This window comes from Castanea sativa, chromosome 5 (genome assembly GCF_040712315.1).
Source record: "Castanea sativa cultivar Marrone di Chiusa Pesio chromosome 5, ASM4071231v1".
Lineage (NCBI taxonomy): Eukaryota > Viridiplantae > Streptophyta > Magnoliopsida > Fagales > Fagaceae > Castanea > Castanea sativa.
In genome coordinates this window covers 51,329,784-51,356,152 of record NC_134017.1, presented here as the reverse complement: position 1 = coordinate 51,356,152, position 26,369 = coordinate 51,329,784, and the positions used below count along the sequence as shown (strand labels likewise).

Sequence of the window (26,369 nt, the reverse complement as noted above, 5' to 3'; positions counted from 1 at the left end):
ATAACCTTGTAATAGCTAGTACTAGCTAGTTTATTTGACACACGTTTAATGGGTTTGGATAGAGCGTTTTCACGTCTGTATTTTCAAGCAGCGTGTTTTGAAGTCACATTTGTTGACTTTTTACTATGAACAGTGCATCTGTGTACTGTTCACGGGATCACAATTTTCAATATTTAGCAACATTTTCATTAAAAATAGGTCCTACCCCACTATTCACACCTTTAAAAAATATTTTACTACAATATTTTTAGTTTTCAGCAATAAGTTCTATCCAAACAGAGTTATATCCAAACAGAGCCGTTGTTGCAAAAATTATCTATCTATATAAGTACACATCACACCATGATAATAGTAGGTGCACTTGGATCAGCAAATTAAGCAATGGCATCTTCACAGACAGTGTGTCTAGCTAGTTCTTCTCATTTAGTCCTGAGCATCGAGGAAGAGCTCGCCAAAGACCCCAAAGTCACAGTCCCAGAACGCTATGTTCGCGTTGGTCAAGACTCTCCAAGCCTAGAAACCCCTATACCAATCCCCACAATCGACATGAAACAACTTGTTTCCCTAGAAACCAAAGACTTGGAAAAAAAGAAGTTGCATGAATGTTGCAAAGAATTGGGTCTCTTTCAGGTTTTTTTTCTCAACTATTATTTTTAATTAGTTTTCAATTCATTAACAAACATGATAGTTTGGGCTTACATTTCACTTTTTGTGAAATTCATGTGTCTTTGTAAATTTTACTTGGCTGCATGCATTGGAAAAGATATTTTAACTTTCATCTCAAGTAAACAACCTAATAGTTGTCATATTGTTGTTGAGCAGTTGGTCAATCATGGAGTTAGCTCTTCACTCTTGGAGAAGCTGAATGATGAGATTGAGGGATTCTTCAAGCTTCCTTTGGAAGAAAAAATGAAGTACAAGATAAGGCCAGGAGATGTTGAAGGCTATGGAACCGTGGTCCGATCCGATAACCAAAGGCTTGACTGGGGTGATAGGGTCTATATGATAATAAACCCTCTTCATAGACGAAAGCCTTATCTCTTTCCAGAGCTCCCATCATCTTTGAGGTTCCCTCTCTCACTCTCTCTCTCTCTCATTTATCTTTTTTTTTTTCATAACCTTTACAAACTAATACATCGTTAATCACAATATATATATATATATAGTTACTTTTAATTTTGTTAAAGTAGCATCAATTATATTTATTGTTATATAAGTTTGTTTTAGTAAAATTTGTAGCTTTCCCCTTCTTTCTTTTTTTAAGCTTAAGTTTTGGGTCACTAAACTGATTCTCTGTTTTCATTAGAGAAACTTTGGAGGCTTACTTATTGGAGTCACAAAGACTTGCTATGCAACTTTTTGGTTATTTGGGAGAGCTCCTAGAGATGGAAATGGGAGAGATGGGGGAGTTGTTCGAAGATGGGATGCAATCTGTGAGGATGACCTACTATCCTCCATGCCCACAGCCAGAGCAGGTTGTAGGTCTCACACCTCACTCAGATGCAGCTGGTATCACCATCCTCCACCAAGTTAATGGAGTCGAAGGTTTTCAAATAAAGAAAGATGGTGTTTGGATTCCCGTGAATTTCCTCCCAAATGCCTTTGTTGTGAATATAGGAGACATTCTAGAGGTTTGACACTCTGTTCTTTCTTTCCCTTCCTTTCAAAAGTTATTTATGGTACATTGAATTTAGTTCGATGCAGCTGAAATTGAAAATTGAAAATAAAAAATTAAAAAATATTATAATAAAATAATTTTTAATGTGTGAATAGTATCGTGAGACCTATTTTTAATAAAAAAGTTGTTAAAAAGTGAAATTTGTGGGTCTATAAACAATGCACGATGTGCACTGTTCACGGAAAAAGTCAAACTTTTCGACTCAAAAAAAAAGTACTGAAACGCAAAACGTGCGTTTGGGAAGCACAAAACGCGCTTCCCAAACGCACACTTAGTCTACTTTGTGAAAAAGTAATGTTACAAACATAAATTATTTTACAACATTTTTACAAATTGATATTGTGGCTAGCTATTTATTGGTTTTCATTTAGACCCATCATTAACATCACCTTCTCATTTACTAATAATCATTTATCACATCAACAATTTGTAAATCTTTTTATAAAATAGTTTATATATCTAGTATTACTTTTTTTTTTTATGGAAACCTTCGTTATCATATCCAAACCTCTTTCTTTGCTAAAAAGGTCTTCAAACAAGGTATTATATGAATATTCTATGTTGCCTACAAGTCACGTAACATGTGATTTCCCTAAATAATGATTTATTGAACAACTTACTTTTTCTGAATATTTATTACACAACTTTCTGATTAAAAATCATGACCTTTCAATAACATATGGTAACTCTAACACTGAAAATTCCAATGGAACATGATTATTTCTATTTCAAACTTGAAATTAGGATTAAGGTTTTATTTTCTAAATCTAACAGAATTTGTCGTGTAAGTTCAAATGATGTGACATTAGATTTTTTAGAATTGTAATATTCAATTTAAACTATGAAATGCATCTAAATTAAATATATAGACAATAATTTTTCCAACCCAAATCCTGTAATTAGACCATGTGCCCGTCCATGTATGTTCTCTACAAAAAATGCAACATCGCGGGACAAAAAATGCTTGTCTGGTTTCACACAAAATAAGAATGTCTAACTAGCTCATGACCAACACAAAATATTCAACATTCAAATTTTGTAATAAGCAATGCAAAAACTAATTATGAGAAAGATGGTTATCTCAAGGGTCTTACTGTGACGATAATTATTATGATATGGCACTTTGTATATTGTCGAATATTATAAAATAAAATTGCAACCGTGAAACAAGTAGACTCTCTAGATTTCAAATGAAATAGAGATGGATCTTGTTCTAATCAAGAATCAAGTACAACAGACATCTTTCTATTCTACCACAGGAGTGGTGTCACACAGCTGTAAGGGCACTGACATAACCAATGTTCCATCCAAGTGTAAGACTTTGTGTGATTTGGGAGCCAGCTCATCTAGAGCACAGAATGCCACAAAAAATACAGTAAGCACAGCCATAAGTATATATGGAGTTATTCCTCACACGTCCTTCTCTGCCTTATCACTAAAACTCCACATGAAGACACCAAACTAATGACGAGGGATATATAATAAGAAACAACAGTAAGACAAATATAATAACATGAATGTAGCAAGCTTAGAAAGTTTAACCCAAAATTTTAAGACAAATAAAAACTTAGGTCGATTTGGAATCTGCTTATTTTTTTTAATAGAAAATTTTTTGCTGAAAATATTGTAAATAAAAGTAAAAATTAGTTAAAATAATACGGTAGGACTTATAAATAGTATTAAAAGTGCAGTAACACCCATAAATAATAGCAAAAATAAACTGGCTTTTTAATTTTGAGCCAAATGCACACTTTAATATTAGATTATCTATCATGTGTATTTTTCGACTAGTATATATATCTGTCTAATTTGTACTTTTTGCAGATTTTGAGCAATGGTCTCTATAACAGCATTGAGCACAGAGCGAATGTAAATTCAGAGAAAGAAAGGCTCTCCATTGCTATGTTCTTCAACCCAAAATTCGAGGCGGAATTTGGGCCAGCAAGTAGTATGTTAAACCCAAATAACCCACCATTATTTAGAAGGGTGGGAATGGAAAAGTATGTCAAGGATTTCTTCTCTCGGAGCCTCAATGGAAGGACATATTTAGAGTATATGAGGATCAAAAACGGAGAAGCCGACAGTGCTAATTGATGGCCAAAACTGAATGTAATATGTCATAGCACTGGTAGTGGGGCTTGAGCACTGGCAGTGGCAATAGTGTCTTTATCGATTTAGTGCGCATTTTGTATGGTGATCTGATATATATATCATATTATATATTCGACTTCACCATGATTGAATCTAAATATTCATTTAACAATATGAACACCAAAACACTCGTATGTGAATCAAACACTAAATTTTATGTAATTATTGTGGAAAATTTCCAAACGTGAGTGATTATAATGATAAGATAACACAAACACCAATGACTTAATGGTATATTATATATAATGATGATCTAACACTATATTTAAAGATATAAAAATAAATAAATAAAACTTGAAACCTCTTAATATAAACATGATATCCTAATTTCAAATATCGACTTTACATAAAAAGGTTAGATGTTTGTCTATACTATGTAGAAGAAAATTCCCCTCTTTCAACTGAACTTTTCTGTAGTTCAAAAATATTCTTATTAATGAAAGGTAACTTTATTTAGAAATAAGGTAAATGTCAAATAACAAATTTTATTTTGAATTCAAAAAGATATTAGGATTTTTTTTCCTTACACGCTCAAACAAGAAATTACAATTACTGCTTATTTTTAAAACTTATCTTTTTTTAATTATTTGAAAGATAAAAAATATATATTTTTAAGTTATTCTCATTAATGAAAGGTAACTTTATTTAGAAATAAGGTAAATGTCAAGTAACAAATTTTATTTTGAATTCAAAAAGATTTTAGGATTTTTTTCCTTACATGCTCAAAAAAGAAATTACAATTACTGCTTATTTTTAAAATTTATCTTTTTTAATTATTTGAAAGATAAAAAATATATATTTTTAAGTTATAATAGAAACCATTCTATAAAAAAAAAAAGTTATAATAGAAACAAATTATTAACATTTACCCACAGTTTTTAAAACTAATTATATTAAGATAATGTCAAATCAATGCTTAGTTGAATTTAGATATATAGAATTAGCTAGGTTAATTGTATCATCTAAAGAAAAGTTCGACTTAAGTGACAAGAAAATTAAGGACAAAATTTCAATATTAAAGATGATTGGAAAAGTGTTCCCAGAGTTTTCCCCAGCATGTCATAAAGCATGCATGCAAACGTCTTTCTGAACAAACCTTCAACAAAACTAATTTTAATTTCAAACTACTTTTACAAAAGAAGTGTAGTACTCCAAGAGAGGATGACATAAAAACTCCCCTACCCCACTCCACACCACCAACTTATTTTCTTTACTCGGAAGAAGGGACGCGATGGGAATGGGTTTTGCTCACCCCTAAGACACCCCCAAGGTCCGAACATGTATATATTTTATTTAATATATATATATATATATATATATATATATATATATATATATATATATATATACACACATATATACATATATAGTATAATTTTTACACATGTTATTTATATACATATATATCTATCTCTATCTCTCTCTCTCTCTCCACCCATGGGTTTTTATAAAAGTTTGGAGGTGTTCAAGATCTGACCCAATTCTATTGTCATCCCTAGCTAACTCCAAATTGTGCTGGTTTGTTCACGGATTTAAATTGTCAAGTCGTTGTGTATGAACTATATAAGCACTTAAGCAAAATTCTAACTGTGGCAAATATTTTCAGATAAAGTTAGCTGTAACCTGTAACTAACTTCCCTGAATGTGTGACTAATCCTTTTGAACTCTAGTAATTGTTAGCTACATATCAACCAACTAATAAAAATCCCATATGAATGAAACCATTGGCCCATTGTTCCCATGACCCCTCAAGACCTCACTTTATATCAAAAGAGCAAATGGCATGGATTTTGGAAACTCAAAAGATTACAATTTCATGCCATTAATGTGTAGAAGAATGAAATTGCCAAATTTTCCCATCTAAAAGTTTTGACGACATTTGATTTGAAATGGGTAATCCAAGGTTAGGTACGAATATAGATTTTTTGTTTTGGGCTGGAAACAAATACAAATATGGTTGGACTTAAACGTTCTCCCTTCAATTCGCAAATCGAAATGATAGTGCCAACTTAACCAAAGCAACATAAATTGTCCACGAATGGTATGCTAGCAAAGTGGATTCTTAGTTAGAATATGAGAGGGATGTGACAGAAAACATATTTTAACATGGTAGGCGATTTAATCATTAGCCCAACATAAAGTGTTGAACATAATCTATGCAAGTGGTTAGCATCAAATGATATGATTATTAAGATATTGAGAACGTTAGTTTGAGACATGTTTTCTTTCTTTTTGAGGATGAGAAGGCGTAAGATAGGTAGGGACAGAGCCACACTAGAGGCCAAGGGAGCTCTAGCCCGTGAGTTACATAAAACAAAGACATTTATAAATATATTCGGCCTAATTTTAATTGGGTTCAAGGAAAATAAAACTTGACCTCCCTCCACAGATTAGCCCAAATGACATTACAAGTCAGCCAAAATTAACAATTGTAGTCATCAGATTTTCACCCTCTAACTCAAAATTCTAGCTCCGTTCTTAAAGATAATGTGATTTATTTTGTACAAATCAAAATTTCTTTTGTTTTTTTTAATAAAGGTGGGGGATATAGTAAATTTGCATTCTTGGTGGCACCTAGAACTGCATCATCAAGTTTTCCAGCAAGAGGATTTAAAGGTGATCCAAAGAATTCTTGTGTGAGGACAACAGGCTGAGAATCGCATTACATGGTCCTTACCAAGGATCGAAAGATTTTTTTGTAAAAAGTGAATATGCCTAGGCGCTAGGCCAAATCTTTGAAGATGGGCTATAGATGGAGTAGAGTGGTCGAATAGAATTTGGAAGTAGGTGCAAAAGAAAAATTAAAAAAATTTGCACGAAGAGATGGAATATCTTGCCTACTCAGCTGAACTTGAAAATACAGAAAATGCTCCCCAAATAGTCTTTGTGAACTAATAGCTAGGTGCATGCACTTTCAGAAGTTGCCAAAGGCCTAGCTAGACTGATGAGTGTTGTTGATAAAAGCATTGATTGTTTGATTTGTTCATGATTTTGGGCATAAGAATTTTGCAACAGAGGAATGCCTCTCCTCCCACAGCGCATTGTACAAGGGGCAAAGCAAGGACTATCATGAGGAGTATAACTACAACCATGTTACCCGTGAGAAAAGGCCAATGCTAAAACAAAAACAACCAAAAAAAAAAAAACTGGAATTCGCTGGAACCTGAAGATTTTTGAAAGGTAAACTTTGATGCAGCAAACGTTTGATGCTAAGCTCAGCTCAAAATTCAGTCCAATAAGGAATAAAGTCTCATCCATAAGCTCAATTTGTAGATTGTAGTGAACCTGCTAACACAACCAATCTCATTAGTCAATTAGTCACTGTTGAGGTCCAAAATGTGACAAGGAAGTCCAGCCCATGAAGACAAGGAAGTCTAGCCCATGGAGATAAGATAGGGGGCCATAGGCCTTAACAAGAGAAAGCCTAGTTTGTAAAGATAAGAAAGGCCATAAAGACCTAACTAGAAAAGAAAATCAAAGAAGTATGGAAAGGAAGAGAACCCAATTTCTCCAACCCTAGGAAGTGGGTCCCTTGGAAAAAAAATTTGAAAATATTGAGTATGATGTGGATGGTCCAGAGGATGATCTAGGAATGAGCCATGCATATTTTGAAAAAGGGAAAAAGGGGAAGAAGTCGTTGGAAGTCTTGTCAAAGTCTAGCTCCTAGGAGGCAGAAAGAAATGATAGGGACAAGTGATGGCTTAAGGATCAAGACCCGGTGAAGGAACCGAGGGACCGAGGGCAAAGCAAAGGACATGGAGTAAAAGGAAGGATGGTCAAAAGCTTTCCAAGTCCAATAATTGCAAGGAGGAATCCATCCCATTTCTGGGAAAATGCCAAACCAAGAAACTTCAACATCAAGGTCCTAGGACCTTCGAAATGTCCTTTTAAAGCCTTGGAAGAAGATTATGGAACATTGACAAGATTATGGAACATTGACAAGGAGAATCTAGATTTGTCCTGAGGAAGGAGCTTCTATGAGTAGAAAGTCAGTGAATGAAGTTTCGGGTACGAGTTCCCAAAAGAGCAAAATAAGAAAAAATAAGGAAAGGACCAGCCACCAACGTTTTAGACAAAGGAGACTGGTTTTGGTACCTAGAAAAACAAAGGAAGAGAATAATAATTTGAAAGCCCTCCAAGAGTAGTATAAAAAGGGAGAAGCGAGGAAGATAAGGGAGACATCATTTTTACGTAGAAGAGACCAACAAATATATAAGAAGAGAGTTTTAAGTTTTAAGTTGAGTTCATTGAGCAAAGAGAGGTGTTGTAAAAGGTCTTGTAACAAAATATTCGAGGAGCCACTTGGATTCAAGGGACTCAAATTTCACAAGTCTTAGGAACCCAAAAGAGATTAGCCAAGTCTGAGATCTTTGAGGCTTATTGGACCTTGTGGAATACCCTTACTAGGTGGGACAAAATGTACTTTGACTCTTGACTTAATCAAATATAACTTTCTTGAAGCATTCATAATCATCATTGCTCATTTTTATGTTCTGTACTTGTTGTTTTTTCCTTTTACTCAGCCAATACATATATATTTTGTGGAGTTCATTTGTCTTGTACACAAATTGGTTCATATAACGATCTAAATAGGCCTCAATGAGCCATGTTCAATTCACCCAACATCAATCCAACCTCTGTTTCAATAACCCAAGGTCCCACATCAACATAGGGCCTAGGAACTATCAAAAAAGGGACCCACTGTCACAAGCTTCAAATTTCAAGTTCCAATAATAAATAACAAAAAATTTTGACGTCACTCAAATACTCAGATGTCCTTCCAAAATTCCTTATCAAAAGAAATTAATCCAAGTCCAAAAGAATAATGGTGAAGTTGATAAATATCATTGTCTCTTTAGTATCAGGGCTAACCCCAAACATTTTAGGGCCCAAGGCAACAATTAAAACAGTGCCTCTTTCATATTTATGTATTAATTAAATTAATAAATATTTATATTTTTATATTATAATATATTTCATTTAAAATCTATTTTTTTCGCCTTCTAAGATGCAAATTGAATAATTAAATTTTTGTATTCAAATTCTTCTAATATCTCTTTTTCAATTGATAATATAGTTAATCCACTTAATCTCTCTTGAGTCATTGTCGATCTCAGATATGATTTTATTAATTTTTTTTAATTTTGAAAACTTCTTTATGCAGAAGCAACTATAACGGATATTATTAGTAAAATTCTATAAGTAATGCATGTATTTGAAAATGAATCTAGTATTTTTATATAATTTAGTACGTCAATAGGAGCATATTCTTTTATTTATTATTATATAACTTGTGTAGTACTCTTCACTCACAAACATATATAATGTTTTATTTTGTTTTTTCTTTTAGTTACATTTTTTGTTTTTTGGATTGAATTTTTTTTTTCTGTTTTTTTGCTTTAGTCTTAATGTAATCTTTGACATCCGTATTACTATTCTACTAAGAGTGTGTTTAGATACCGCTTATTGTAATAAAAACTAAAAACATTATAGCAAAATAATTTGTAAATGTGTGAATAGTGTCATAGAACCCATTTTTAATGAAAGTTTTGTTAAAAAAAAGATGTTTGTGGATCCCGTAAATAATGCACAGGACCCACTCAAATCTCTCAAAAGTTGCTGAAATGCGCTTCTCAAAAAAAAAAATGTGGAAAGTAAACGCTGGACATAGCCGTTGTATCCAAACGGATACTAATTAACAAACTACACAAAGGATCCTATAACAAAAAATAATATAAAAACGCAAGATAAAAAAAAAAAAAAAAAAAATCACAAGGCCCAGAAGTAAGCCCATAACCACAAGTCTTAATAGGCAAGTCCACCCACAAAAGATTTATAAGACGAATTAAAACAAAAACTATGCATCAGATAAGAAAAGTGAAAGACACAAACGATACCAGCTCAGGTCCTCAGTTGTGAGTGTGATAGTAGATTAGATTGGAGGAAAGTGGAGCCACCAACAAAAGGGATTTAAGAGTAGTGACCAGTGAAGGGGAAGAATGATAGAGGCAGAGGACAAGATTTGTGAGAGGCAGCGAGCAAGAGAGAGAGAAACAGTAGGTATGGCGTAAAATTTTGGGATTTTTAATTTGTGTTTATTTGTTATTGTTTTGTGAGTAATATTTTTAGACCGGATTTGTATTTTATCTGGTTGAATTTTGGTCTGTCTAGAGGTTAATGATGTTATTTTTGAGACAATTGATTTTGTTTAGACTAAATAATTTTCTTCTTGCCTTCAAAAAAAAAAAAAAAAATTTCTTCTTGTTCTTGAATCAAAATGATGTAGCAGATTTTTTTGGGGTTTTTTCTTGAACCAATTTTTTTTTTTCCTACTACCCATTTTTTCCAAAATTTTGGGGCCACCCTTTCATTTGGGGACCTTAAACAACGACCTAATTAGGTCTAGTAAAAGAGCTGGTCCTCTACTCCTCTTTATTGTTTACTCAACTCAAACGAACATGAATATCAATTCCATAAATGCAGAGAGAGTACTCATACTTGCCATTCAAAACAAACATAATTATTTATTTATTTATTAATTTCCACATGATCATGACCAAGTACAGCCTCAAAATATTGGAGTAAGTAACTTCCTTCTCAGAAGCAAATCAGGGTCAGAATCATGGCCCAAAATGATTCAGAAACTCATAAAAGGAAGCCCACTAATTATAAAAATGGCCCAAAATGAGTTTACATTGGATCGAAAAATTAAGAATCACTCATCAACTATCACATTTTTACAAACACAATCTCTCTGAAAGTTACAAAGCAAGCCCAATACTCATGAAATGGTCCTTGGATTGAACCCAAAAAATCAAAAACTAACAGAACCCCAAACCAACCCATTTACTGTCCATAACTAACTAGTACTATCTGGCATCTATGACTATATAACACAACACACCCGTCTATACCTCTCTCTGAAATCCGAGAAACCCAACACCAACAACAAAGAAACCAAAACCCACAAAACAAACAGCGAGAGAAGCCGGAAGAGAAACGAGTTCCGAGAGACGAAAATGGTTGCAGACGAGACTGTGAAGCCTGGGACCTTGGAGGAACAGAGCAACACCAACGCTGCTCCAAACCCAAACCCAAACCCAAACCCAAACATGAACATGAGAGCTGTTGAGGAAGAAGAAGAGGATGAGCTTGAAGAGGGAGAGATCGCTGGGGGAGAAGATGAGTCCAAGGGATCTTCTGCTACGACAGCTGTGACTCACCCTCTTGAGCATTCTTGGACTTTCTGGTTCGATAACCCATCTGCCAAGTCCAAGCAAGCCGCTTGGGGTAGCTCCATGAGACCCATCTACACCTTCTCTACCGTCGAGGAGTTCTGGAGGTTTTGCTTTCTTTCTTTTGCTTTTTTTCTATCTGGGTTTTTGTTTGGCTGCTCAGAAAATCATAAAGTTTGGATCTTTATGTTTATTGAATAAGGGAAAAAGAAAGGTGTGATTTTGCTTAGAATTGTGTTTTTTGAAAAAATAATTTTGTGGACTGTTTATGTGTTTGATGGGAATGAATTAGCTGAAGATTTGTGGATCTTGAATTTATACTATGATCTTGAATTCTTGATGAATAATGTGTTGTGGGTTGAAAAAAGAATGTAAAAATTGGCTCAATAGGGTGAAATGCTTTACATGTGACACGTTTTGGTGGAACATTTTTCTTGGTTAAATACAAAGAGCTTTCTCTTAGGAGAAATTGGAGCATTCTTGATTCTTTCATGTGAACAAACAGGTTCTTGCCTCTTGGGTTTTGCTAAATGTGTAAGTGAATTGGTTGTATTTCCTGTAGATTATTTTTTGGATCTTGCATTCAAGCTCTGATTTTAACTTGTTCAACCTTGTATTTATCTATCTAGTACTTAAAATTTATGATTGAGTGAATTCTCTTTTACTCATTTTATGGGAAAACCAATATAAATACCAATTGAATCATGTAAACCCCTCTGACCCTTTTTTTTTTTTTCCTTTTGGTTTTGGATTGAGGATCCCATTTTCCTGCATGTGTATAAAAAACATAAACTGGCTGAGAGAATAATAGAGAATATCTCACTAATTTTAACTTTTGAAAAATTTTCAAGCATAGGCATAGTTTGTAAAAACTTCTTATCGAGGAATGTGTGTGCTTATATCCTTATTGATGCACTGATTGCTGATCACTCTTTCTCCTTTTTGTATGTAATACCTCTTGTCTTTCTACTGGCGTTTCCATCATATCCAGGCAAATGACTGACAAATTTGCCTCAAAATTTATTTTGTATACAGCGTTTACAACAATATTCATCATCCAGGCAAGTTGGCTGTGGGAGCAGACTTTTATTGTTTTAAGGATAAAATAGAGCCAAAATGGGAGGACCCTGTTTGTGCTAATGGAGGGAAGTGGACTTTAACCTTTCAAAGAGGGAAATCTGATACCTGTTGGCTATATACAGTATGTTTTCAGACCATCCTAGCGATTTAAACTCTGTATCAACACTTTTATGTGGAATCTAATTTTCTGAATGTGCTGGTATTAGTTGCTAGCAATGATTGGAGAACAATTTGATCATGGAGATGAAATTTGTGGAGCAGTTGTCAATGTCAGAGCTAGGCAGGAAAAAATATCTCTATGGACGAAGAATGCTACGAATGAGGCTGCACAGGTAACTGGTTATTAAGCAAAAAACATGAATTTTCATTGTATTGCATGCATGATTTGTTCACATGTGCTCTTTTGTACCCACCAGATGACTTCTTAACTTATTCTACTTTGTATGGATGCTGAATTATAAATGCAGCTTTGGTTCTGTATATATGAGTATAAACATAGATCCTTAGTTTATATTTTACTGTCTATTCATTTAAGTGTGCGTTTGCGTAGCGGCATTTCTGTGTTTGGCTGGTCCCATGGCACTGTTCATGGACCAGCCAAGTGATGAAAAACGCGTGAACAGTATTTTTAAGCAATAAAAAATATTTTGCTACAATGTTTTCAGCAATAACTTTTCAGTTTTCAGCAAAATAAAATAAGCAGTATCCAAACACACCCTAATTCTCCCCTTCCTTTTAGTCCTCTACTTGGATAGCAAGAAGGTAGAGGAAGAGAAAGAACTGTTATATGTGCAAGTTTGGAATAGTTGTCTTATGAATCCAAGTACTCAGTAAGTTTGATACTAAATGGAGCAGTTGAGTGAGCCCATAGGATCGGCTTTCTCCTTGTTCTTTTCAGGGAAAATTACACTTTTCCACCACCCTAAACTTTCATCCCAAAGCTCCTCAATTCCATAAGATAAGTAAGTGGAAAGAATTAGCTGCCATTTGGGAAAATACTTGACCTGCCATTTTTTCATCATTTGAAATGTTCGGATAATATCAATATTATTCTGCTAGTACATTATTAGGAGTTGACTTAGTGCTTCCTAAGTCAATCTAAGACGTTATTTGATATTATCCAGCGTGGCTGAAACACAATTTGTTTTTTCAATGATTTTCTTGATTCTGATTAAACGTGCATGGCTCATGTCAATTTTATTTGCTGCAGGTAAGTATTGGGAAACAGTGGAAGGAGTTCCTTGATTACAATGACAACATAGGATTTATATTTCATGTAAGAAATTTTTTTTTTTTTTTTTCTTAGAGAATGAACTAATTTGGTTTTCCATATCTGTTTGGCTCATTGTCATAGTTTTTGTGCAACATAAGTGAATTTTTGGTTTTGATCTTTCAGGATGATGCAAAGAAACTTGACAGAGCTGCTAAGAATCGCTACAACGCATGATCTGCTTAGTGTGTGTTTTTTGGATGATGCCTAGAGGATGCAAGATGTTTTCTGGATGCAGAAGCCTTATCCTAGTTGCTATCAAAACCCGGAGCAATAAGAACAAAAGCTCTACCCAGAGCAACAACTATTGGCACTTCATAGGCTTATTCTAGGATTCTAGACTCAGTTGTAACTATCTCAGGTCTTCTGCATTTTCCTAAAGAATTTACAATGCAAAATTTTACTTTTTTAATGATCTTTATATGATGTGTTCAATGACAATTAGTTTAGTTTCTCAAAAATAAAAATAAAACGTTGTTTGTCTCGTCATCATTCATTTTTGGTCTCACAATGCTATAATATTTCTTTTTTTTTTTTTTTTTTTTTGGGTTGCAAATACGCGGTTATATGTAACTCCAAATAAAGATGCTCATCCAATTATAAGTTTGTCAAAGTCCTCTTCACCACACGCCAACCATATCTGCTAGAACCTGAACTTAAATAGAGCAATATTTTGTCTAAATAAAATAGAAACATGAGAGAGATCCAATTATAAAGATGAAATGTTTACAACTGCAACTTATATACTTCGTAAACACTTTGTATTAGTTCCCTATCAGGGTATCACCCCCTAAAAAAATAGTCATTTACAACCAATGCCCCTTTTCCATCCACTATGATGATATAAACAGGCAGAGCTGGAAAAAAGAACTATATACAATTGTTGAATAGATAGAGGAGTCAGATGTCACGAAAAAATTTCCCCTTCCTCCCCATCAAAATCAAGTCCCTCTTCATCATCGTCGTCATCTTTGATAAATAACCCTAACTGTTCCAGTTGGGTTCGAGTGAAAGATCCATGGAGCAGACGAGATGATACTGAACAGCCAAATAACATCTCAAGTTCTTTTTGGATCATCATATTCTCCTCAAAATCAACAGTTTTTTCCATCTGCAGGGAGAGAAACATCAGAAAGAAGTCCCAGATAATCAAGAAAATCAAAGTCTATACGTTAAAATTCTAGAAAATAATTAAGACAAAAATAAACCTTCTGCAGGGCTACTCGAGCAGCTTCCCTTTGTCTCTCCCGCTGCAGCTTACACTCAACCTCTTCCTTTCTTCGTAAGGCAGCTTCAGCTTCTCTAATTTGGGCTTCAATCCTAGCTGTCTCTGCAAGTAAAAATCCATAATCAGAGATATAGTCCCATTTGCAAGCCCCAACATAATTTGTCACTTCAATAAGCCCCTCTACACCATCCCCACCAAATTACATAAAATCAATCATTCAGATAAAGAAACAGGGGCATGCTGAGAAAAAGGCATGCTGAGAAAAATAGCTCTGTAATCACTAACAAGTAGCCAAGAATACAAGGAAATTGAATACAGACCAAACCAATTTTTTCATGCACATTAATCTCCAATATCCAATGTATTCATTCATTGTTTAAAATTTTACTTATTATTCGTAGTAATGCTCAGATACTGTCAATGTCTTTGTATTCTACAAGATAAAACACCTACTCCAAAGATGGACAACCAATTCTCAGACAGACCCCAAACTGCTTCTATGCGTTCACTTGACTACTAAAGCAAATCCAACCCTTTCCTTCACTTAACCTTTTTCAGATACAGCCTGTAGTATCAAAGTCAGATCTTTTCTTTTCTTTGTTTTTTTTTTTTTTTCCTACTTTATAAATTCCACCAACACAACACCCCCAATTCCACCTCCCTAACCAAACAGCAATGTTACCAATGGTGGTACCACAAAAGGTCCACATAAATCCAGTGACTAGTTGTGCCATATGATGAGCAGTGACTGTAATTTGATTTGGCAGTGACTTCAGTTTATACACAAACTGCAAAGCCTGAGGTGACACCTACTCTTTTGCTATAAGAAACTTTTAAGAACATGTCAAAATGCATAGACCAAAGAGAACCATGAAAATCTTAAAAATACATAAGCTGAGAAATTGCTGGAGAGCACAAGTATAAATCCAATATTGCAATGATAACATAATATGAAAAACCTAGGGATATAATACAAACAACCACATCATTGTTCTAACCTGAACTTCAAAGAAATATTGCATCCTTCATAATATATAAAATGCATCTAGCACGTGCATTACTCAGTCAACATACTGCCCTCAGAACTATAAGGTTAAACTCCTCATGATATTTATAAACAGATATACCATAATACACTTGATGTTTTGTTCATAAGGCTAGTGTGATATACTTAAAACTACAAATCTGGAGTAAAGTCCACTCTAGCTATAAGAAACTTCAAGAAAACGTCAAAATGAATAAAGCACAGAGAAGAGAACCATAACAAATCTATCAATGTCCAAGAAGCTAAAAAATTTCTAGACTGCACACCTATAAATCGAATCATGCAATGATAATATAATAAGACAACCTAGGCATCTATACAATTTTTTTATTGGAAAATTGCACACCCAACCCAATGGTTTTTGAGCCCTTGACCTCATCCTCAATCTAATCTAGTGGGAGAAGGAAGCTCCATTTGAGCCAGAACTCATGAACTAAGGATATATACAACACTGCAAAGATTGCACACTCATTTTATACAAACAACCATGTCAACATTGCAGAGTGTGTATTACACAGTCAAAGTAATGCCCTCAGAACTAAGGTCAAAGCTCCTCATGACCCTCACAAAACTATAGTGCATTTGAATCTTTATACATAATGCAAGTATTAATTAGCAAAATTCACCTTCACGCTGTCTCCTTTCCAATCTTTGCTTTTCTTGCTGCATCTTCAAAGGATCAGCTTTGTCACCCTAATCATAGACAAACAAACAAAAAAAGCATTTATAAGTGAGTCTGGAAACATAGAGCACCATAGGATATCAAATCACATGATGAGATTGTCCTAATTTAGGCATCTGAATTTTTTTTACAAATAAAACACAGTATATATCTTACATGGTCAAGAAGTGTCTTATGTTGGGCTTTCAGAATAGTTTCTGCAAAGCGACTCTTCAACAGTGCTGCACGGAGAGCCTTCTTTGGTGACAGCTGTACAGCAAAATCTGGAGCACTCCATCCTATAACAAACAAACAGGGAAGAAACAAAGTTACTGGCTGTTAATGTGCCAAGTCAAATGGCAACAAGTAACACTTAATTCAGGCATTACTGACCTCCTTGGGAGGCAGCATCTATTGCAGGAGCTGTGAATTGAGAACTAAGGCAGGTATTTTCATCATCCAAAGCACTTACAGCCCCTTCACATCATCACCAATAGCGTGCCAATACTCAGAATATTGTGAAATAACAGGTCAAATATGACATATTCATGAAAAAAGTCGCTCACCATCAGAATCTGGATCTGATTTGCTCAATTGGGATACTGACGTGCTTTTTGCCTGAAAATTCAAAATTTGATTGAGAGTTTTAACTCAACCCATGGCCAAAAACTCTCAACTCCCACATATATTCATGACAACATCAACATAATGTCAAACATACCTGTCTGGAGATATCAGCACCACATAAACGATGATCTCTGTCCAATGATCTTTGGACAGATAAATCTGAACCAAAATAAAACATCTATCAGACAATTGAGTACTGGATACCCAAAAGAGGCAGCAAAAGAACAGATCAACTAACCATTTGAGGATGTGTGGGCTGAATCACAAGAATTGCATTGGCATGTAATGCTGCCACATCTACCACACTTGCGAGCAATTGGGCTCGATGAAGGTTTGGCATTAACAGAACCACAAGAATGTCTGCTACCATTGTCAATGCCTATAAGACACATTGCAATTAGCTTCTATAAAGAGCCATAAAAGCAGAATGTCCACTCTGGCACTTCATAGTTCATACCTTTGTGAATTTCTTTTCCAGAAATTTTCTGTGTGCACTTCTGGATTGTCTTGGCAAGCTGTGCCTGCGAACAGAACAAATACAAATCAGACACAACTGAAAACAACCATCCTGATCGAGAGGAATATTACACATGACACACACAGACACATAAAGAAAGATTAAGAAAATATGATGACACACACACATGAAGAAAGAATAAGAAAATATAATCATGACATCAATGAAAATAATGTCAAACATACCTGTCTCGAAGCATCAACACCACATAAACGATGATCTCTGTCCAATGATCTTTGGACAGATAAATCTGGACCAAAATAGAACATCTATCAGCCAACTGAGTATTGGATAACTAAAGGAAGCAGCAAAAGGAAAGATCAACTAACCACTTGAGGATGCATGGGTTGAATTACACGAAATGCTGCATTGGCATGTAGTGCTGCCACATCTACCACATTTGCGTGCAATCGGGCTCAACGGAGACTTGGCATTGACAGAACCATAAGAATGCCTGCTACCATTGTCAGTGCCTATAAGACAAATTGCCAATTAGCTCCTATAAAGAGCCATAAAGCAGTACACTCTGCAAAAATTAATAATGCAGAAAGTACACCAGTTCATACCTTTGACAAATTCTTTTCCTGACAACTTCTGCGTGCACTTCTGGGCCGTCTTGGCGATCTGTGACAATTAACAGAACAAACACAACTCAGGAAAAACAGAAAACATCTGTTGTGATTAAGGGGAATACATATACATGAAAAGGGAATAAGAAAAAGTGGCAGCCTAATGTTTTTTTTTTTTTTTTGATAGGTTAAAAAAAATAAAAAATAAAAAATTAGGTTGCCACTTTAAGTTTACAATCCACCTTAAGTTACATAAGTTAGTTTGAGTCTGGAAAACCCAAATGCCTAAACAGCAAATAAAGATTTGTAGCTTGTTCATTGTTACTACCCAAATAGAATTAAACACCAGATCACAAATAACTTTAACGTATTACTTACTTCAACATCTCTTCCATCACAGCTCCTTCTGACCTTTTCAGTGGATGACATGGAGGTCTTAAACAATGAATTATTTTGCAAAGGAGGTGTATTATGAATGTTTTGTCCGGTATCCTTAGTCTCCTTCGTTCTTCCACTTGAAAATTTTCCTTGTCCTACCTTTGAGCTATCACGATTCCACTTATCCTCCAAAGTTTTCCATCTTGACTCAAAAAACCTTTCTAATTCAACTGCCATCTTGTGGACTACATTATCAGGAGGATTATAAAGCATTGCATTAGAAAAGGTTAGTCTAACATCAGCTGCAAACTCTCCAGCACCAAAATAGATATTTTTCTCCAGTTTGGATTTTATTGTTCCCAGATCCATGGGTTTGGATATAATCGAGAAATAATCTGGAATATTTAATTCCACAGGATCAACTGGTTTCTTGAAAGGCCAATTAGCTGGATGACTCATCAGCTTTTTCAGAATGGTGGAACACTGCAAACTCACACCACGATCCATCCTTTGCCGCTTCTCCCTTGGACACTCTATCAAGTCAGAGGGTCCACGCTTATTGGACCCTGGCATAGAAGACTTTGCCTTAGAATCCAACTTCTTTCCACCACAAATTACAGTAGTTTCATTCCATTCACCAAGTGAAAGCTGCTGCCCCAGCTCAAATGATTGCCTCCCAGTAGTGCCTTCTATTCTTTTGGAGGAGAATTTAACTTTAAGCTCTTTGTTTGGCATTATGGTTTCAAATGCAATCATATTGAGTAACCACAAGAATCGAACAAGGTCACTGTCAAGAATTCACAATTCTCAGGTGTTGACTTCAATACACTGTAACTAAGCACAGCTGTGCCTAACAAATGAAAGTCATGCTTGACTATGGAAAAGGCAAGCAAACGATTCCTGTGCAAGATTCTGCAGTAGATAAGCACCAGAAGAGATTATTTACATGACACTAGTATAAATTCAAAGTTAGCATGACATTTAATAAGGAAATATGATTTTTTTTTCCTGTAAGTAGAAAGAGATTAGTTAATTTTGATAGCATAATTAATTCAATGAATGCATAAGAAAATGGAGTTCAATCTCTAATTATCATTAATGACTTATCTCCTAATGACAGTAATCAATGGCTCACTAATCTAAGACATATAATACAGTGGGTTCCGTCTGAGTCATTTTAAGAGAGCAAGAGTCATTTTAAGAGAGCAAGATCGTTCTTAAAACATGCGCTTTAAAATAAAGAAACACTATAAGTCAATAACAATGCACATGCATGTCTAGTGAAACTCTAACTCAAAATTGTTCAAATCTCATACTTTATAGCACACACAACACACTTAATCGGAAGACCATCTTGCCACTAAAATCTACATCAAAACGCAGTTCCTCCAACCATAATAATAGGACAGAGTGTCAGGCTATGGACTCAAGAACTTGACAGTGTGTGTAACTTAAAAATAAAAATAAAATTTTTATTAAAAAAAAATTGATATCCAATTCGCAAATAAGAATGAATTGTAATACTAGATTAAAATACCCAAAACCTGTTCAAGACAATTATGTTGTTTCACCAAGAACATGAAATGTGAGTATAAAACAAAATACCCAAAACTTATCATATTTAATTGATCACTTGGGCCCTTAGCTGTGATGTAATACTAGTATTGGTCCTGTGTACTTGGGGCATTATTTCTTCTAATAGAACTTTTTATTTACTAAAAAAAAACCCAAAACTAATTCAAAACCAGGAGTACATGAATGATAAACTAGTACATAAATAAACAAAACATAATTAGAAAGCCCAGATAACCTAGAATAACGGAATTAGGGTTTTGAATTAAAAATACCCAATTGAATCAGAAACACGAAAAAATTGAAACAGATGATTCAACTAAAGCAGCGAAACTACCTTTAAAATTTTTACTACAAAAAAATCTCGTTGACTTTGAGATGAAATTTAGTATAAGAGAAACAAATATGGAAATTCAAATACTAACACTTCCTGTAATTTCAAAATTCACAAAAAGGAAATTTTCAAACCAATCGAAAAATCTAACCCAATAAAACTCGCACAAGCATTGTTTCCTCAAAAACCCTAAAAATTCAAAATACTCATGTAGTTTTTCCTCCTAATTGTTTCACATAGCGTCTCGGAAACCAAAACAGCCCCAAAAAAAAATTCAAAAAACAAACACACACGAACATGTTAAACAAACAAATTTAGGGTTTCGAAAATTAAACTCACCGGGAATAAATCGGGCACCGAGAAATTCTTCTTCTCCGATCAATTGCTAGCACAAAGAAGAAGAGAGAGAGAGAGAGAGAGAGAGAGAGAGAGAGAGAATAGCGTAGCAAAGCTCAGAGAGAGAGAGATAGAGAGAGAGAGAGGGTTTAGGAGTGTGTGTGGTTTTTTTTTTTTTGGTTGTGCTGAGAGAAAAAGAGTGTAGTGTAAGACCTAAGGGTTTTTCCTTTTTTATATTTATATGTATTTATATATATATATATATATATTTCTATTTCTATTTCTATTTTTATTTTTATTTAACTGTTTTAAATAACTTTTTAAAACAGAGGGTAACTTTTAGCTTTTAAGGACTTTAAAGTATTAATTAACGATGTGACATGTGGATTGGTTTATATTTGGAATATTCTTTTTTTTTTTTTTTTACTTTTGCTTTTTTCTTTGGGTATAACGGTATTTACCTTTTTTTTTTTATATATATTGTCGAAAATATAACCCTGTCAAATTGTTATATATTTTTACAACTTGTTACAACTTAAAATTGTTATATTTTTTTATTAAAAAATTTATTGATGGGCACATAGTACATGTGAAGTGCTATTTTTTTTTTTAATGAGATTGACTATTATTGAATATTTTGAGATTACCACAATTGTGTACTATTTTTTTTTACTTGAATTGCGAATCTCACCATAAATTTAATTAGTGAATCTTTCAGTTATGTGAGAGTACGTATTTATGATACTCTGAGAGTACTCAATAATTACTCACTTTTAGAACTCAATTATCAAATTAAGAATGATCTAATGATGTAAAAATCACTTTAAAAAAAACTACCTAAAGATAAATTTAAAAAATTAATTAAGCTTCCATAAAATTTAGAATACAAATGTTATGTAATTATAACTACTAGCACTAACAACTTTATTAAAAAAATCATATTTTTCATTAAAAAAATAGCCTGAAGTGACTAATAGATTATTTATTTTCTTTTTGTATTTTTTTTATAAGTATAAAAGTCGATTTTTTTTTAAGGGAAGAATTTGTTATGCTTCATTTTGTTATAAATTTTTTTATGCTTTTTTTTTTTTTTTGAGAATCAGATTGTGATTTTTTTTTTATTGGAAGTTTATAATTATTGATTGCTGTTGTTTCAATAATGCCCATCTTGGTAACTTACTTTTTTTTTTCTTTTTTTTTTTCTAATCAGCTTCACTTCATAACTTTAAGGTTGATTTTAAGAATTACTGGTGAGGTGTTTAATGATATAATTGGACTTCTCTTATATTGAAAGAGATGAGAGGAAACCAATATCCAAATTGTGTTGTATTAATTTATCATTGGAAGATTTGTGTGGTGATGATTGTACATCTAATTACCTTTTTATCCCTTCCTTTTATTACATTTTTCCCAATGTTTTTACCTTTTTACTTTTTCTAAGGTTATTTTTGGAGGAGAGGGGCATGTTGGGTTTGGTAAATTGGAAGGGTAATTTGGTGAATTTTTTTTTTCTTTGAAAGGTGAAATTTAATTGGGAAAAGTAAATCCAGGTGGTCTGATCATTGTCTATTAATGATTGCCAAAAATCAGCACGATCTTATGAAAATTTTAAAGGTAAATTTCTGTGAATAAATCAAAATTGGTATGTTGGTAACGTACCACACACCATTTCCATTTTTTATATGATATTCAAAAAAAAAATATATATATATATATATATATATATATATATATATATGTACACACATATATACACACACGAAAACATATGTAAACTTTCGTTCGTACATGTAACATTATCTAATAAAGTGACAGCATTGTATCCAAAAAAAAAAAAAAAAATAGTGACAGTAATCTCCTTTTTAAGCAACTGGTAAAGCTCATTAAGATTTGACAAAGTTATAGATTGTTGGCTCTTTATAGGAACTAATGTTGCATGTGTCTCCCAATTGTGTTTATGTCATCTATTCTCTAATATTCTATTTGTGAGGACGAGAGGACCTAAGAACCCGAAGACCCGAAGAAAGAAAGGCCAACATTTAGAATGAAAGATGAGGTCTCTCCGGGTGTGCCCGAAGATGAGGTGGCGTGGACGATAACTACATAAGGGACACGTTACAAATATCTGGATGTATTAGGCTTATTTGGAAGGTTGCATTAAATGCTTGGCAACAACCATTCTGGCCGCATTAATTAGCGAGCATCACCTCTATCCGTCGCATTAATGTGGACATGACCTGAACAGTGCGGGATGCAAAGTGGAATCTTGTTCCATTGCCGACGGACAAGTGTCACGGGAAAAGGACCGCAGATTGCAAGGTGTAAGGCTACGATGAAAACAGAGAATAGTATAAATAGGAATCAAGAGACTACGAATAGAGGCTTTTTGTTGTTGAACCCTCTCTACCAAATGTATTGTATGAGGACTCTTAAATGAATAAAGCAGCAGTAACGTTTGGAAGTTGATTTTATGAGTTTTTCGTCCTCACACTATTAATTAATGAAAAGGGAAAAAAATCAGGATTTGACCTCAACAAATTAGAATCTTATACTATTTCGGAGAGGATTTTAAAACAATTTTTTAAGATTATCTTTTTCCTAGAAAATAAGATTATCAATCTATCTATTAATAAAAAATAAGTCATGTCATCTTGTTATTAACTAACTTCTTTTTCTTTTTCTTTTTGAGAATGAACTAACTTTTATTTAGTTGTTTCATTAGAATTCTGAAATTTTAGAAATAGAAACCTGTCCATGTTGTTGGAAATGTAAAGAATCTATTTCACAATTGAAACGTACAGAATATCACATCATTTAAAATTTTAAATAAAATGATACACCTTTAATTTTGTAATATTTAATCTCAAACATAAAATTGATTGATCTTAAATAAAGATTATCATTTTTCAAAATTTTAAGGAAAAACCATATACCCATAAACCAAGATTTGAAAAACTAACCCTATTTTAGAAAATGTCATTCCAAGCACTTTAGTGACAATACTAGACAACTTTGGAGGTTAAAGTTGCACTTAAGAATGAGGGAGTTTATAATTTTTTATTTTTTTTTAAATGGGGGAGTTCAAGCTGTGTTGGAAACTAGGGAGTTAAGAAAGGATTTTGTGAAAGAGGTGGAGATATATTAATTAGATTTAAGAAAATTGCGGGTGAACAATGGACTGATCCAATACCAAAAAGAACATTGATTTTAATAGCGGAGCCTGGAATTTATTTTTGGGGGACCAAATTAAAATTTTGGCGTATTTTTTTACTATGTATTATGTTATATGTAGTAATATAAAAGAAAAATAAATATTATATATAGTACTATAAAAGAATATTAAAAAAAATAATTAAAAATGCAAATGAAGTACCTTATAAGCCAATAGATGTATGACAAAAAGTGTCTATCAAATTTAATAACTATGTACTATAATTAAGAAAAATATTAGATCATTTTTACATATCTCTAATTATTATCATTAATATATTGTGTAGGTTAAAATCGAATTAATTACAAAAAATTGAATCTCCTTTATTAAATCTGTAGTCTATGTTCTTTTAAGAAAATAAAATATGAATTAAGTTTCTCAACAATTTCCCTTTCAATATAAACAACCAAATTTTATTCAAAAAACTCATCCTTAAAGATTTTTAGGATTTTCTTGGGAAATTGACATTTCATCAGTAAAATTCAAAGGTGTATTGTTTTTTATAATAATAATTTTTTGTCTTTTAAAAAATATATCAATAATTTCTTAACTTGAACATACCTTAGAAGTTCAATTACAATACAGATTAATAATAAATCATTCTATCTCTTGAAAGTATCAATTAGATTTAAGAAATCATTAATTTAGCTTAATATGTTGAAATATATAAATTATTTTGGATGAAATCAAATATAAATGAGAATATATAATTATATTTTTGCATTAAACTAAAGGAAATCAATTTAAACTAAAATAATAAAAATAATAAACTAGCGATAATGAAAATCAAGGAGATTTTACATATTTTTAGTAGGAGTTAATATTGGAGAGGTACCATATAATGAAAAATGTACGGCAAGATTCCACCATTGATCACAATTACTTAAAAAAGAACGAAATGTAATAGAAAGATGAACTATCACATTTTAGATTCCTAGGAATAGTGCAAAAGAAAAGGATTGAATTTTTTTAAATAAAAAATTTTTTGGTTGAGTTACAAGAGAACCATATCACTTTAGTTTTATTTTATTGTATTTTAAGATTAAAAAAGTTTCATTTTAATATGTTTTTTTGGAAGTGTTTTAGGGATGATGGAAAATTGGTAATGAAAAAATGGAGAGACTATCATTTTGATTTTTTGGTATGAAAGAAAGCATAATGGAATAAAAATAGGGTGCGGGAACTTTTTTCCCGTGCCCACAAATTTTCTCTCCAAAAGGGAAAACAAAAGTTGAAGGAAGACAAATTATCTGTTCTCATTACCATTAAAATTATCTTTAAAACAATCTTCTTTTATAATAGGAATACAATAGTAATGCACACCAAAATATCAATTCTTCCATTTCATTTTCCTTTTCTATAAAATAAAGAAAGGTATATTCATTTTTTATTTTCCACTTTTTCATCTTTAGTAACAAACACAAATGAAGGTAAATAAAAATATTTTATTTCCTCATGCTTTTCTATTGTCCCTTTATTTTGCATCCTTCCATTTTCCTATCATCCCTACCAAACAAAACTTAAATGTCCAACTCCTATCACAAAATCTATCACGACCAAGGGAGCATTGCCCAATGGGACGATATATTTCGGTACTGGTTAATACCAGTTTACCATTTTGGATTTACCATTATTTTTATATTTATAAATAAATATATGTGTGTGTATCAATTAAAAGAAAAAAAAACACAATATAAAAAATAGAAAACTTAATTGTTCATTGCATACTAAGAAAAGAAATAATAGTAAAAATGTTATGCAAATAAGTTACTATTCTATCCTAACAAAAATTCAAAAATTGTAAAACTAAAAATAAAAATATTATGTATCATCCGACACACCCGATACCGGCCGGTATTTAAACCGATACGAAATGTTGACGTTTCAATATTGGTATACATATGGGTACGGTGTTGACTACTTTGATCACGACCCATTGCATATTGTGGCGATGAGAAGAAGAAAAGGATTGCTACACTCCACGTGAGATTAGTCCCTTAAAAGTAAAACACAAGTGCCCACTTTGAGCAAGCTATGTGTTGCATTATGATTAATTAATTGGAACTAATGTGTTTGATTATGAGAAGCTGATGAAAAGTAAAGAAATTAGCTTCTCTCTTTGTACTTGCAAAATAAGAAAATAACAGACGAAGAGGAAATGAAAATGATTTTTTTTCCTCCATGCATTATATTTTAATTTCTCTCTATTTGCATTAGGGCTATCTAACCCACCCACCCATCCACATAACCCACCCGTACCTAACTCTCCGCCACCCGATTCGATTGCTCTAGTGGCCGAACGCAGGTCCGAGCTCCAAAGCCCGACTCTAACAAGTCAGTTTTGAGTCCCCTCCTTCAAAACTTGCGAAACCCAACTCATCCAAAGACCATCAAATTCTGGTGAATTCTCAGGCTTCCCATCAAGTTTTTCAGCTTAATTTGACTAATTTTCGTGACCAAAACAGTTAGATTCGGCA

The 26,369-nt window shown here is 33.1% G+C and overlaps 3 protein-coding genes across 4 annotated transcripts; 2 read left to right on the top strand and 1 right to left on the bottom strand.

The window, feature by feature from the left end:
* The first annotated feature begins 317 nt into the window (after positions 1-317).
* Positions 318-3,952, top strand: LOC142633861 (protein SRG1-like). Its single transcript, XM_075808113.1, has 4 exons — positions 318-630; positions 823-1,067; positions 1,307-1,631; positions 3,503-3,952. Exons 1-4 carry the CDS (start codon positions 382-384, stop codon positions 3,770-3,772), a joined length of 1,089 nt encoding a protein of 362 aa, XP_075664228.1. The 5' UTR covers positions 318-381; the 3' UTR covers positions 3,773-3,952.
* A 6,748-nt stretch (positions 3,953-10,700) lies between these two features.
* Positions 10,701-13,910, top strand: LOC142636317 (eukaryotic translation initiation factor 4E-2). The gene is made up of 5 exons (XM_075810497.1): positions 10,701-11,171; positions 12,100-12,265; positions 12,351-12,476; positions 13,355-13,420; positions 13,541-13,910. Exons 1-5 carry the CDS (start codon positions 10,849-10,851, stop codon positions 13,589-13,591), a joined length of 732 nt encoding a protein of 243 aa, XP_075666612.1. The 5' UTR covers positions 10,701-10,848; the 3' UTR covers positions 13,592-13,910.
* A 186-nt stretch (positions 13,911-14,096) lies between these two features.
* LOC142636606 (transcription factor GTE12-like) lies at positions 14,097-20,889 on the bottom strand. 2 transcript variants are annotated; one of them, XM_075810877.1, is made up of 14 exons: positions 20,685-20,889; positions 18,440-19,351; positions 18,059-18,116; positions 17,822-17,965; positions 17,678-17,742; positions 17,433-17,496; positions 17,214-17,354; positions 17,070-17,134; positions 16,915-16,966; positions 16,742-16,825; positions 16,526-16,647; positions 16,314-16,380; positions 14,623-14,744; positions 14,097-14,525 (listed from the first exon to the last, which is right to left on the bottom strand). In XM_075810877.1, the coding sequence occupies exons 2-14, from the start codon at positions 19,193-19,195 to the stop codon at positions 14,322-14,324; spliced, it is 1,944 nt and encodes a 647-aa protein (XP_075666992.1). In that variant the 5' UTR covers positions 19,196-19,351; positions 20,685-20,889; the 3' UTR covers positions 14,097-14,321. The 2 variants fall into 2 exon arrangements, with proteins under 2 accessions (XP_075666992.1, XP_075666993.1); XM_075810878.1 differs by having other exon boundaries at positions 14,623-14,738.
* Between the last annotated feature and the right edge of the window lie 5,480 nt (positions 20,890-26,369).